The 15,399-nt window shown below is 34.6% G+C and overlaps 1 protein-coding gene across 7 annotated transcripts in view; it reads left to right on the top strand.

Moving 5' to 3' along the window:
• The window catches only part of LOC123554992 (gastrin-releasing peptide receptor-like), a 180,805-nt gene extending 167,954 nt beyond the window's left edge, over nucleotides 1-12,851 (top strand). For all 7 annotated transcript variants that reach the window (XM_045345485.2, XM_053547492.1, XM_045345486.2 and 4 more), the window contains 2 exons: nucleotides 5,837-5,990; nucleotides 9,133-12,851. In XM_045345485.2, the coding sequence (XP_045201420.2) occupies nucleotides 5,837-5,990; nucleotides 9,133-9,690 (712 nt within the window). In that variant the 3' untranslated portion in view covers nucleotides 9,691-12,851. The remainder of the gene's footprint in view (nucleotides 1-5,836; nucleotides 5,991-9,132) is intronic.
• Nucleotides 12,852-15,399: the final 2,548 nt, after the last annotated feature.

The following is a 15,399-nucleotide window of genomic DNA, read 5'->3' as shown; positions in this document are numbered from 1 at the left end:
AAAGAAACAAATGAATCTTATTTCTCTATTCCATCTGAGACCAAATTATCGAGATGTAATTTGATAGAAACCTTATCTGTTGAGTATAATATAACTGGTTGTACTGAAGTCGGAGAAGCCTATTTGACAGGCCCGAACGATAAGATATATGAGCCCGCCATAAAATAAAGTAACTGTTTGTTGTAGAATACTATTACCGCAAAAAAAGGTTGAAGTGTAATTTCCCCTCGGAGCAATTTATTAGCACACACCGGCTGCGAACTGGTAATATAATCACCACATCGCAAATTTATTTGTCCTGAAAATATTGAAATGGAGAACTGAACAAGAACACCAAATAAATATTGTTTGCATATCAATAAAAGAGCAATCAAGTGCAACCTACATGCAAAGACAAATTATTGGCTTTAAATGTGATGCTTATTTGTCATTTCATTCTAATATATGCTCGTATTGGCATAAATGATTCGCGAGATATTAGTTTATATTTATGAAATATGACGTTAATATTTGAACTTTAACGTATATTAAAATATATTTATGGTCATCACAAAGCAATCGAAAAAGATCACTAAATATTAATATCTCTTTTCCGAATTATGTTTTATTACCAGCCAGATATGCAAACTTGCCTTGCCAAGTTCTAACATTACCTTAAAAAATGCCTCCGTCGTTGTATGGCATACGGACGCTCGTAACACAAATAACGTATTAAACAAAAAACTATAAAATTAGCATTTGAAATAATATGATAATAATGTTAGTCTACGGCGGATTTCAGGGGTCACTTCATCTATCTTGTAAACGTTGTTTATATAAAGAATGTTGGCGATGCATATATCCAAAAAGCCTTTCCAGATTTCTTTACTTACTAACACATCTTCTGTATGGCTCTATATCAAGATCAGTGGTTTGTCACAAACCGTTTAAAGGCCCGTGCCGCTTTGTTTTCTTTCAAATATATTTCATTTTGCCTCGATCTTACGTTACCTATTTTGGTGCAAACATCATCATGTACATAACCATACACATGCAATTTTTTTTAAGGGACGGTTCTTAGACAGAAATTAGAACTATGCTTTTTTAATTAAACGTTTACCCTTATTTCATAGAAGTGCGTGAGGAATATTCGTCAAACAAATATGCCTCCGTGCGCTTTGTACAGTGTCTCTCCTTGCTTCTATTTAAAATGAAGTCTCGTTTTGTTATCAAAGTCGAATCACAACAATATGCTAAACGATTCCTGATGCAAATCTTTGTATGATTAAACAAGAGAGACAGTTATTTAAACCATAGACGACTGGGGACCGATATTTTCTTAATCTTGAATATCTTTGAAAAGTTTTGATATTTTTATTAATACTCCATTTTATTATAAATAACAGAGAATTAACCAAAAAGAAATACGTGTTACTATGCTTCAGAAGGTTTCAAAAATATCATTTAGCCAAGAAATAATATTGAACATAATTATAACTTGAATTTCTTTAAATAATCAAAGCTTACTACCAATAACATCGAATATTACATGGAAATGTAATAACCAAACAGGAAGAAGTTCGAGTTTTGATAATTCCACTGTTTTATGTATGAAGAAGCTATGTATAACAGTAAAACTGTAGCAACACCTCCCCAAAAGCAAATTTTGAACGAGAAACAGATCCACAATTAATGCGTTGACTCTTTTTCAACAAATATTAGAGAAATGGCTGAACGTGGAGACCGATATTTTTGTGTGTTCATGACGTCATTTATACACTTTATATAGCAAATATCAGTTTTAATAAAGGAAAAAAGTAGCAAGAGGAGCACGGTGTGACAATGCCTTGAAACAGTCTGTGGCAAAACCACCACTGGGGAGCTTACACACCTTAATTTCGCGAAAACACCCTCTATTTATTCACAGCATGTTGCAATTAGCATTTTCTAATTTCACACAAAAGAGATTTCTATCAAACTGAAAATAGAGTACTGAAGCTTACAACCTCCGCCTATATATCTCCCGAAGGAAATTGCTCTCTTTGTCCGGCAGGTGGTTTTTAAGTAGTGGTTTATTTTATTAACACGGTAATTGGATTTTCTTTAAAAATGTATCAAATAAATTAATCAGAAAAGTTTTATTCCTCCGAGGTATTCGTCGATAATATTGTGAACACATTTTAGGAGCAGAACAGGATCTTAAGCTGACTACGCTTATTGCAAATGCCGTTCACGATTTTTTTTATTTTTGTTTTGTCGCAGAGAAGGGGTTTTGTCTGTCTTTGTCTGTCTTTGTCTGTCTCGTTCAGGTGTTATATAAATCGTCAATAAGATTACAGTTATTCCAACTCTTTATTAAGTATGACTTTTATAACGTTTTTAATGAGAAAAAATTTAACTAAGATTTTAGGATATCTCCACTCTATAACCGAATAAACTTATCAACTCACGAAACATGTAAAGTCTTTTAGCAAGGATTTTTTCTATAAAGCAGAATGGTATAAAGCAGAAGGGCACACTTTGAATTTTCCTGCCTGGATTTGAACTGTATTAGTATTATTTTATATGCATTGGCTTGACAAAATTTTGGCTTCAAAAAAGGGATGACGTTAGCCAGCAACAGCGTGTTAAAACTTCCAAGATCCTTTTACCAAGGTAACTGGTCGTATCAAAACCGGCTATTGTATTTTCTAAATATATCGTCTTACATGTAACTGTGCTTCCGTTTTCATAAGATATGAATATTATAATATTGTCTTGATCTGAAATGTTGGCTCGAGCCGATTTTGCCAGGCACGTATCCCAAGAAGCAATTAAGACTTAAAACTCATTTAAAATGGTGAACGTTTCGACTCATGGAACGTCAAAACGCTGTCATTCCTGACGTCATGTTAACGCAACAACTAAAGCAAGTACACCAACAACTAAATATTTGCCGTATCCGGTTAGAGAAGAATACATGATGTTGTATTCGTTAGTAAAATACTTGCTATTTTTCAAACAGAAAATTCGTAGATATACGATAAAGTCTTTTATACGATAAAGTGTGTTACAGTGACACAATCAATGTATTGCAAAAGGAGCTTTATAAATAAGGATATCGCATCTGAAAGAAATGGGTATATATCCATAGAGCCTCTTCCTCATGGGTGTTTTTTTCACTTGCATTGTTAAAACATTTGTGTTCAAATATTTACTTTTGTACTTGCTGTATATAATTTACTTTGTCTGCATAATTGTGTGTACAAAACTATGATGTACACAGCTGTACACAAACATAGTGCTCCGTCTTAGCACTTGGCTATATATATTCAGTTGTGTAATAGCATGCAGAATGTTTAAGTCATTTATATAATAAGTAATAAAAAGATTATTATATTTGCATCGAGAAACATGCAGTCGTATATACATGTTGCAGAAATTCGTGCAATTTCACAATTCAAATCAAAAGCCTATAATTTGTCAGATAAAGCAAATATTGAACATAATCGAAGTTGATGTAAATTTCTTTTTCTCAAATAAATAAAGTCATTTTACATCACAGAAAATAATATGAGCATGAAATCATAAAATAATTAATGAGAATCGTACTGGTAACAAAAGACATAAAGTATAAAACAAATACAAAACAAAATATGTTCGTGTAGAAATATTATAAAGACAACCTAAATCCAAACTAGAAGTAATATTTAAAACGAAAAGGAAAAAATAACTGTAAGTTATGTCACCTACTCTAGTTTGCCTGGAAATACATTGAACTTATATGAACAGGAAAGACTGAAACATAAAGAATGAAAGTGTTATTTCCTAAACGGCAAACTGAATGAACGCGAGATTTTGTTATCACATATTACAACAACGTTAAGACAGAACTGCGAAAGAACCAAATGCAGACAAGAACATGAGAAAACATCTAAATGTTTACACATGATTGCATTGCTTAAGCGTAAGCCTTTGAACGGATTACATTTTCCATTAAATGCAGGCATACAGACGAAAAAGAAAAAATAACTGTAAGTTATGTCACCTACTCTAGTTTGCCTGGAAATACATTGAACTTATATGAACAGGAAAGACTGAAACATAAAGAATGAAAGTGTATCAGTATTATTTCCTAAACTGCATGTAAAACTAAGGCAGAATTGTCGAACAAACAACGAAAACAGAATTTGATGACATATAATTATCAATTTATCATATTATAAGACTGACGATTCAGCTCTCACGAGACTTTTCCAGCGTAAATAATATCAAAACATACATACTAACGTATAAACAATCCTTAGTAAATGTCACGTGATATAGTTCTAGAAATAAAACAATAAATATTTCTTGAACAGTTATAGCTGAACTTTTTGTCAAGTTTTTGCAAAGAGGTATCGAAGTATTTAATAAAACCTTTGAAAAGATTCTTGATCGCTCCCCTATCAGCCGTTTTATATATTTCATTAGTCGATAGTATAGTGGATTTTATTAAGTACATAAAAACATAAGGTACAAAGTTCTTTAAATATTATGTATTCATTCCAAAGCCCGAAATTATCCTGAATTAATTAATACATAAAATCTCTCTCTCTCTAGATGCACACTTCTGTCTTTCTTAAATTAATTTATACATGGTCTTTTAAAAATAAAATAAATTTAATAATAATAATTTAGAATCTTAAATGCCAAAACCAGAGACACCCATTATCTTACAGCTCTGTCCGAAAGCTGAGGGGCTCTGCGGTCTGTCATGGAGACCAGAGTTATATAGCAAAACCGTAAAAGATGATATGTCAACTGCTGACCATTTCTCATGCCACCTTAGTGGAATTAGTATATAATATAGTCTAACAAGGTATATTAAAGGAAAACTATCCAGTAACATCTTATAATAGGGATAAATATCTGCACGCCGAATAGATACCACGGCGGCATTTCTCATGCTTTATCTAAAATGCTGACCCTTAAATTAGTCTCGCCTTTACTATAGTCTAGCTACTTTAAAGAAAATGAATATGATTTCAAGTTTAGAAAATACTGTGAAGTCATTTTTATTCGCGTAGGACGAATTTTCGCGTATTTCGCGCGTGGGCCGATGCGCGAATTTACAGCGCTGTTATTATTTTTTTATTTTGTTTTTTTCATTTCTAAAATTGAAAATGCGCGAATTAAAGCCCGCACGAAATAGTCTTTTTTCACGTTTGCGCGAAATTTCATGCCAGCGAATTTAAATGATTTTACAGTAGTCAAAATCAAAATCTTATTAATTACAATAACGATACAGTCATAGTATTATATCCTTTGGAAGCATAGAACGCAACCAAGCAACATGATAGCAGACTCGCTTTGATTGAGTAATTTATAAAACGTTAAAGTTTGTTATTTCTTACATAGAAAGGCAGGAAGATCGATATAGCCAGTAAAAGAAAAATGTAAACCGTGGAAAAATTATAAAGAACCAAATATTTTAATATTTATCTTGAATTATGCATAGTTAATGACATGTTATCTTAGGCGTAAAAAAACTGTTTGCTTCCGGTATCCCGACCTACCCTAAAGTTTTGGCCCGACCCTAAATGTTTTTATGGTTTTGGATATTTATTTTTTTTCAACTTTTTAATGAAAACTTGCAAAACTGCACTTTTTATGCTTTAAGCATGGTCTGTGATGTTAGAAACCAAGTTACTGGTGCTCTAAAGGCATAAGCCCTTGGTTTGTATTCATTTCTTGACACAAAAATATTTTCCGAAAAGTCTCACTTGATAAAAAAAAATCAAAAAAAAATTCCGACCTACATACCCACCCTATTTTTTAGCATGTTACCGGAAACAAATGATTTTTTTAGGCCTTATTCAATTTTGTCTTTCCGCAGGTACGTCGTTTGTATTACGGTGGAGACTTTCATCACAATATGTCATCCTACCAAAATAAAGCAGATGTGCACATTATTTCGTGCAAGAGCGGTTGCTTTAGTACTCTTCATCACAGCCTTGGTTTTGTATGTTATGTCTCCAATTATTACGCAGGTAAGGAAACCTCTACATTTGAGCCGTGCCATGGGAAAACCAACATAGTGGCTTTGCGACCAGCATGGATCCGTGCTGTTCATGATCCATGCTGTTCGATAACAGTTTCTCTAATAGCAGTAGGCTTTGCGCAGGCTGGTCTGGATCCATGCTGGTCGCAAAGCCACTATGTTGGTTTTCCCATGGCACGGCTCATTTTATAGTTCATAAATGATAGCTTCAGCAAAGATATTTGAAACTGTTTTGATTCAGACATGTTATATTAGTTTGATTTCATGAATCTGTGCAGTAAGGTGAAAGCAAAATATAACGTTAGTGTAAATATCAAAATATTTGTCAGCACAGGATATCAGTCGTCCTTTATATATACAACAATCAATATACGGCCGCTGGCCACACCTTCCACTGATAATACCACAACCACCCAGTATGCAAGCGTTCATATATTTTGTGTGCTGCTATTAGTATATTCTAAACATTTTACATTTATCTAAATCATGTTTATATATCACGTAAACTTTTCAGTTTCAAGCACTATCACAGTTTACGGTGACAGATTGTTATAGTGACAAGTTTCTTCCTATATGTCGTACTCTTCAACTGTAATGACGTATATTTAATTTACACATTCAAGTCAGTCACACTACACCGTTAGCTTTAACTGACGTACAACGTATAACAAAATTATCAATCCGTTCGTGTGTTCCAGGCGTTTCTTTTCCGTTTCTTATGCGGCGCCTGCGCTCCTTGTCCGGCGATGTTCGTACGTTCCATCCGGTGGAAGGTTTTGAGCATGTTCAAAATTTAGAACGTACACCACCGGACAAAGTTGTAGATGTACGATAGCAATGCGCTGATACGCGTTTTGTTCGTTACTCGTGCGTTCCCTATTCTGTACTTGACCGGTTCGCATCCGTTCTTGTCCGTTTAGCATTTGTTCTTGTCCGGTAGACCTGATTCACGACCGGACTACTACCGGATGTAACGTATGTTCAACGGACGATAACTGACCAGAACGTTTTATCAGTTGCCCATGCGTTGCGCTTACGTTTTAAGCGGTGCAGGTCCGTTACTAGTACGGTGACATCCGTTAATTGAACGTTGTTCGTCCTTTATATATGCGTTAATCTTGCGGTCATTTTATGTTTTATGCGCCCCATACACCGATCGCGAGAGCACCAAGCAGCAGCGGGGGATGCCTTTCGTCACCTTTCGTTTGGCGTCCGTTAAAGCTATACGGTGTAGTGTGACTGACACATTACCTTCAACAGTTAGGTACAGATAACACCTAAAGATTGCAAATCAAGATATGAGATACAGCTGAAACTTGGTATTCGAATTTCAATGGATCGGGTGTTTTACTTCGAGATAACCGATATTTGACTGAAAATATCATTTCAGCACGTGTATTTTAATGGGACTTGAACATGTTTTCGGAAATGCCGGAAATTATAGATAGGCGAGTTCAAGATATCGAGTTTTGACTGAACATATTTAATCACGTGCCAGTGATATTCCTGTCTTTCCCAAGAGAAAAAAAAAATCATTGTTTAAAAAATAGTGCACTTTAGTCACCTAATACTAGCACCATTATGACGTCATAATCTATACACTTAATGTCTGGAAACACTCAAATTTGTTTGCCATCGCGGATTATTTTGAACGTAAAAGAAAGAAAATGAGGTAATTTTTTAAATCTGTCTGTGAATAACAGCTGTTTTCCCAACCCTAGGGACAGTATGGATAAAAACCTCGCTAATGCTCATCTTTTCAACGTTTCAATCCTCACTGTCTCTTGGGTATAAAAGCACATGTCTTACACTGGTAGGCATTTCAGACCATAATAATCCTAGTTGCAAACTTGGAAAATGCTGCTGACACTTCGTCTGTCTGTATATGTCACAGGCTGTAGTACTCTACTTAAGTGTTCTGTTTTGTTTCGTTTTAACGAAAATACGATGCTGGCATTAAAATGCCAGAACACACTACCCTAACTATTGTTGGAATCTTTTTTATATGCAAGCTTCTAAGGTGTTTCTAATTCATCGCCGTTTCTGTTTCCTTAAATATAATTCGAAGTAAGCAGACTAAACTTTATGTCAATACCTTTTCAACTGTAAATTTCATTCAAAAGATAATAGGTAAGGATAGATTTTTCGGAAGCACAAGGCACCTAAAACACAGTCTCAGAGCCACGCATTCGCAAAGTAGGCCCACAACAAAAAGAAGCTGTAATAGAAAAATATTACAGACGGGTTGCTTCAAACATCTAACAAGTGCATATTACTTCATGTGAAATATAGATAGAGGGTGAGGAAGTGATAAAATGGTGGGTTGCGGGGAGGGGGGATTTGAAGAGGAAATAAGAACAAGGATGAAAATACAAAGGGAATGCTACGTTCCTTAATAACAGTCACACTACAACGTAAGCGCAGACACTCGTGTACCACAATCAAACACAATCAAATACACAACCATACCCAACTAAATAACATAGAAAACAGTAGGGCAACATGACATGAATTTAAGTGAACCTTACTATTAATTTTATTGTTTCAAGCATATCATATTTAATGGCGAAGTTTTATTTTAGTATAGCAACATAAGAAATTGCATTCAGTTCAAGAAGGTTATGAAATGTGCAACACCCTTCAACTTTCCCTATCACCTAAGCGAAATTCTATTTTAGTTATTCTGAATGTACTCTATGATCCCAAAGGACTATAAAATACAACAACACTGAGTCCAAGTATTGGGAGACTTTTTGGTTTAAAAATATATTTTTTTATTCATATATATTTACAACATGAAACGTTACATAGTTACAGCATGAAGGATTGAGTAGAAAGCCAAGCTTATTTGAAACTCTCTCCTTTGGGAGACTTTTTACAACCGCCATACGACACTTAATGGCCAACAGTGTCGATGGACTTAGTGTTATTATGGTCTGAAGTGTTTATGGAGTCCATTCAATGTTCATAGTATAAGCCCTCTGGCTGTGTTACTTCATATGTCACATTTAAAGTAGTATTTTTAGAACGATTTACATTTGCATAATATCGTTTTGAACAAGTGGTCACTTTCTTTGGCAGTTTTGACATTGAAGTTGTATGTATCACTTACATGTTGTTCTATACTTTAGGTACAGCCGGTGACGTATCATAGCATAAACCGTACATTCTACCAGTGCAAAACACTAGATAAATACCAACAACACGAGAAGATAGTCTCCTATGTCGACACCGTTTTGACACTTCTTGTTCCCATGATTTTATTGATCATACTTCTCACTTTAATGACTTTGTCAATCATTCAATCAATTCAAAAGAAGCAACAAAGAAGTATCAAGCGAAATATTGAAAACGGAAACGACAAAGGGGGAAGTTTTACAAGAAAGTTGCCCCAAGTAAGGGTAGCGAAAATGTTGTATATACTATCAGTAAGTGTGGTAGTTCTGAATGCGCCAAGCCACGTTCTACGGCTAAAATTCATGTTTTCACAAACACAAAGTTTGGGCGAGGCAGAAGGCCTTCTACATCTGATATTGTTGTTTATCAGCTATACGTCGTTCTCTGTGAAGTTCTTCATTTGCATTGCGTGTAGCAAAAACTTTCGAAAATTGTTTTTGAACAGTTGCTGTAGATACGGGAAACTAAAGTACCGCAGTGTACCACAACAGACAATGGAAACTGCCGCTTAAAGTTATTGATTGTAGATATTTTCTTCCAACCAATATCACCAATGTCATCTGGAAGAAGTTTGATATCTAACAGTTACTGAAATCATACTATCCCGTACTACGTGACATACAGTCTAAATTATAAACATGTTGTCAGTTATCGAATATGTTAATATCCTATCCATAAGTTAACACTCTGAGAGCGAGTGTGAGTGTGAAATCATATTGTGTCATACGCATTTTAAAGATTAACTTCGTTAACATCTGTGACAAATCGTTTATCATTATGTTTTACTGTTTGAATGTGGACACATTGTGTGTACTATTTTCAGTGCCGTTAGAAAAAGGTGTAACATTCACTATAAAACGTCTGTCAGAACCGTTGGTCTACTTCTAAAGTTTGAATTATCGGTGTTCGAATTTTCCGGTGTCGAACATTATACTTTGTAAAGGGATTTTGCTGGGACTGGACGATGCGTTCGAGCGAAGGGTGTTGTTTAAATTATCCGAGATCGAGTAAACGAAGTTCGACTGAATTATTTTTTAAGTTCTAAACTTGTTAACTCTCTTGCATCTTTCATCAATAGTCTTTTTTTTTTCTTTTGTTTTCCATGAATAGTTAAAAATTAGATATACATTACAAGGTTTATTGTTGTGTTCAATACACCTTTTTGTTTTGATTTTGTTGTGTGGAACACCACATGAACACTTTTGTAGATCATATGGCGGCATTGTAGCTTTTCATGGGAAAGAAAGGTTCTAGTTCCCTTCCGGGCAAAATTTCGGAACGGGTGAGCTCCTAGGTAGAACCGTCGGCAGTCCGTAAGCCGGCTGAACGGGTTCCTTACGTGAAAGAAATCTACACAAGCCTAGTTTAGAAATAAAAGCAGTGAGGGGCAAGTGATACGATACCAGCGGTCATAACCACTCGAATACGGACGCCCTCACACTTGGTAGAATGTGGAAACCAGTAATTTTTGGCTTGTATTTATCAATTTACATGTATTTATTGCATCATCATGAGATGATATTCCGTAAGAAATGTATTTTATGGACTGTATCACTGACGTCATGTAACTTTGTTATGGAAGTGATATTACGCTACGTGTTATAGTTTTATGTTTGTATCATTGCAGTATTGACGATATTGTTAATACATGAAAGGTATTATTTGTTTAATTTAAATACCTTTGTAATTGCGTGCTATATAGTATTGTCTGCAAATTACTGACATAATATCGACATAAGATACAAACTATGAATCTGCAAAACAAAAGGTAAGAACAAGAAAGATAACTCTATTCATTAAAAACATTTTTCAACTACTATACATAGCCTTACTCTGTTATTATAGTTAATGCTCATGCAAGCTATAGCCAAAGAATTAATTCTCAAGAATTGATTATCGAAAACTTGTGTTTTACGTTTTAAATGCAATGGTATAAATATAAGAAAAAATGTTTGAATAAGGACTTCCGTTATTTTATATGTCCGTTTCACTGTCAGTCAGATAGCACATTCCCTACCTGGGACGCTAAACATATATCCACATTGTTTGAAGACACTTGCTGCAGTTTCTTGTATAAGGGACGGGGCAAACATTTCCCAATAATAGAGTTTGTTCAAACTTTGTATATGAACACAGTTTCATGTTAGAAACAGAAAAATGCAAAATTAAACATGGGTCACCGTGCTTGTTTAGGAGTTTTCTTTTGCCTTTTTTAAAAACTTTTTTTTTTCAAGTTTGCATATGCAAGGGCAGAAACTTTCTGAAAAGCATTGCCACCTTCGATTTGTTTTCATAATTCTGTTTCTAACATGACACTGTGTTCATATACAATGTTTGAACAAATTCTATTATTGGGAACTTGTTTGCCTAAAACTGCAGCAAAAGGTTCTTAAGCCTGTTAATATAGATTTAATTTTAATTGCATTACGAAAGACATTACTTTAAATTACAAGTGCATTTTATCAATTGGAAAATAAACTCTAGTAAAAATAAACCTGGTGTCATATCATCAGTTTTACCATGTTATGTACTAGTTTTCGTGATATTTTTCTGTGTATTTTCATGGAATTATGTTGGGTGAAGTTGCAAGTCGTTTCTTAACTTTGCTGTACATGTATATAATTTTTGTTGTTTTCATTATCTCTAGTAGTTCCTATGGTTGTTTTAAGATAATAATCATTATGAAGGAGATATGTGATAACATATTATGGATATATTTTGTCTTTTGCATGTTTTGATTATACGTAAGTTGATTAAACGATTATTTTCCTTTAGGTGACAGTGTTAGTTACTGCTTTAATGTGTCTACTTATACACATGATGGTTTGATCGGCTACCCATAATGGAGCGATTATTAGAATAGTGGGACAAAGTTTTTAGTGATTTTAGAGTAGCACAATGTGATGTTATTTAGTACAAATTCTTAATTGTATTGACGAGTACCCGGCTGTACTAACTATACTTTGACAAGGCGAGTTAAGTATCTTCCTCAATACTATTAAATTTCCTCTTGTTCTCACACCACAATATCTCTGAGTAAAATATTCTACCTAACTCGTAATCAGTGTATACATAGCAAATTGAGTGCTCACATATGTTTTATTGATAAAAAAGCTTATGATTGCTTCCTTTTTTTGTTTTTTGTTTGCTGCAGACGAGCAGTCCGGCAGTGAAATCTTATTTTGTAGTCACATGATAGAAAACAAAGAAGTCCTTTTGTGGTTTGTTTTAGTAGCTTTTAGAGAACATTGTCTCAGAATAGATTATACTTACATCGGTCAATGTTTCTGTGTTTATTAGTAGTACATTGACGTTTCTAAGGTGACAAATTGAGTATTATAGTTAAAATTTTTTGTTTATTCAAACGCCATTCGCAACCTACGAAAGTATGGCATATTATCTTCAAAATCGAGCTTGTCCTTCATTTAAACTCTGTGAACGTCATAGATAAGTAATCTGTTAATTTTCATCAAACTTTTTTAAGCTCCTTTAGTAAATATGTCGGGTTTTTCTTTAGTATCTTTTCTTGTGCATGTTTCCTTAGTACAGTGTACCTTTTGTTTTCCATGCTAAACACTTCCTAGACATTGTAAATAGTATTCGCCATATGCTTCTTGTTAAAAGTTGTTAAAGTATGCTAATGTTGAAAACGGAATAAAGTATAAACTTTGAATTGGACCTTTGTATTGCATTCCGTAACATGTACTCTTTTTAGCTCACCAGAGCACAATGTGCTCAAGGTGAGCTATTGTGACCGGTCATTGTCCGACGTCCGTCGTCGTCCGTCGTGCGTCGTCCATCGTGCGTCGTCCGTCAACATTTGCCTTGTGAACACACTAGAGACCACATTTTTGACCCAATCTTTATGAAACTTTGTGTTGTCTTGATGATCTCTAGACCAAGTTTGAAACTGGGTCATGTGGTATCAAAAACTAGGTAAGTAGGTCAGATCAAAGGAAAAGCTTGTGAACACTCTAGAGACCACATTTTAAATCCAATCTTTATGAAACATGATCAGAACGTTAATCTTGATGATCTCTAGGTCAAATTCGAAACTGGGTTATGTGGGGTCAAAAACTAGGTCAATTGGTCCGATCAAAGGAAAAGCTTGTGAACACCCTAGAGCCCACATTTGACATAATCTTTACGAAACTTGGTCAGAACGTTAGCCTTGATGATCTCTAGATCAAGTTCGAAACTGGGTCATGTGAGGTCAAAAACTAGGTCAGTAGATCAGATCAATGGAAAAGCTGGTGAACACTCTAAAGACCACATTTTTGACCTAATCATTTTGAAACTTGGTCAGAATGTTTGTCTTGATTATCACTTTGTCACTGTCGAAACTGGGTCATGTTGAATCAAAAACTAAGTCACCGGTCAAATCAAAGGAAAAGGTTGTGAACGCTCTAGAGTCCGTCCACAGTTGTAACCAAATCTTTACGAAATTTAGTCAGAATGTTTGTCTTGATAATCTTTAGGTCAAGTTCAACTCTTGGTCATGCGGGGTAAAAAACTAGGTCAGTAGGCCAGATCAACTCTGTTGAGCGATGTAAATGGCAATCATGGCCCTCTTGTTTTAATAAATAGTCTATGATCACATTGTGTATAATTTTACATGTATTAGGAGGGATGTTAATAATATTAAAACGGAACTGGAATCGGGTTTTTATCAATCTTTGATTAATTCTACAACTGTTCATGAGAAAATAAGTGTCAATTTTGGATGAGAACATTATTCAATGACCTCGTAAATCCAGTGAAAGTATCCGGTTTTTAGGTATATTCCTTTCTTAATTTCTTCACATATGGGATTATAAGATTCCATCCCCAAAACTCATGATATATTAAGTCTCTATTGATATTCATATTATACATAACTACCAGATCTTTCCATGGATTGTCAACGTCACCTTTTATCCTTTTTATTCAACATATGAGATCGCAAAATTATGGCACAAATCGTATTTCCACCAAATTAATCTTTTCCGGGCGTGAGAGGTGTTTCTTTTTTCATACGATTTTATGAACAGACTCTGCTATGTTTTAGTTGCATTCTACGATCTTCTTAAATATTTTTTCCCGACTTCTTTGTACGAGGGTCATTGATAACTATTGCAACGGCCTACACATCTTTTCTTGTACCTAAAATAAGATTATTCTAGTGCATTACGTTGCAAGTGGCTGTTTTTGGAGGTTGAGCAATTATTAATCAATTCCAATGATTAATAATATTGCGTAATAAATACACCAGGTATTTGGACGCTTTTATATTTCCTTTCTTTGAAAGACTAGAGAGAACCCTTACTGCTATACTGATATTGTCAATGACAATTCGATCTCCGTTCCAGACATTGGAAATTTATGACATGCTCTCGAGTGTCTCCTACCTAGCCAAGAGACCTGTACTGGTTCTTTCCAGGAAAGACGGCTTTGCGTGTATCGGTGCTATACACCGGGCATGTTAATGAACCAGACTGTCTATTCGCAAAGAGCTAGGCTAAGTTAGCCGGACATGCCTGTATCTAAAATGATTTCTCACTACGGCCCTCTGATCAGATCGCTCTGTGTTTGTACTAGTAGAGGATGCATTTCGCGCCCTGTGTGGCTGCGTTTGCCATATGTAAAATGCCTTTGAACGTGTTTATCATGAAAAGGGCGCTATATAAATCTGGTATAATAATAACAAGAAATATCTTTAAAAATGATGATCGGCGAATTGTAATAAGGAAAGAAGTTTATGAATTTTTCATCTAACATTCATCTTTCATCTAACATTTTTCAAATTGCAAAACTAAACACCGCACTGTAACAATTTAAATGGTTCTCTTTTAATTTTTCGCAAAGGTTTCGTAGGGTTGCAATTTTGTTTCGTTTATTCTTAGACGAATAATTACAGCAGTAGTTTGATGAAGATTCATGAAGCGGTTCATGAGAAGAGGTCATTAAACGTGTTTATATTTTAGTTAAATTGGTCCCTCTCCCCATTTGTAACAAAATAGCAGGAGACCTTACGATTTTGTTACACATCGAATTTGATAAAAATCCATTACATTTTAGTGGTTAATGCGAAGAAAGGCATATCTACTTTTAGCTGTAGTGGTCCCTAATAGGTCCCAAGTTTTTATATAAATAAATTTGGAAGAGGACCTTATAATGATGCTCCAGACCAAGTATGACAAAGATCCACGAAGCTGTTCATGAGATGCTGTATAAAGGCATTT

The sequence above is a fragment of the Mercenaria mercenaria genome, chromosome 7 (assembly GCF_021730395.1).
Source record: "Mercenaria mercenaria strain notata chromosome 7, MADL_Memer_1, whole genome shotgun sequence".
In the NCBI taxonomy this organism is placed as follows: Eukaryota; Metazoa; Mollusca; class Bivalvia; order Venerida; family Veneridae; genus Mercenaria; species Mercenaria mercenaria.
This window is presented reverse-complemented; position numbering and strand designations above follow the sequence as displayed.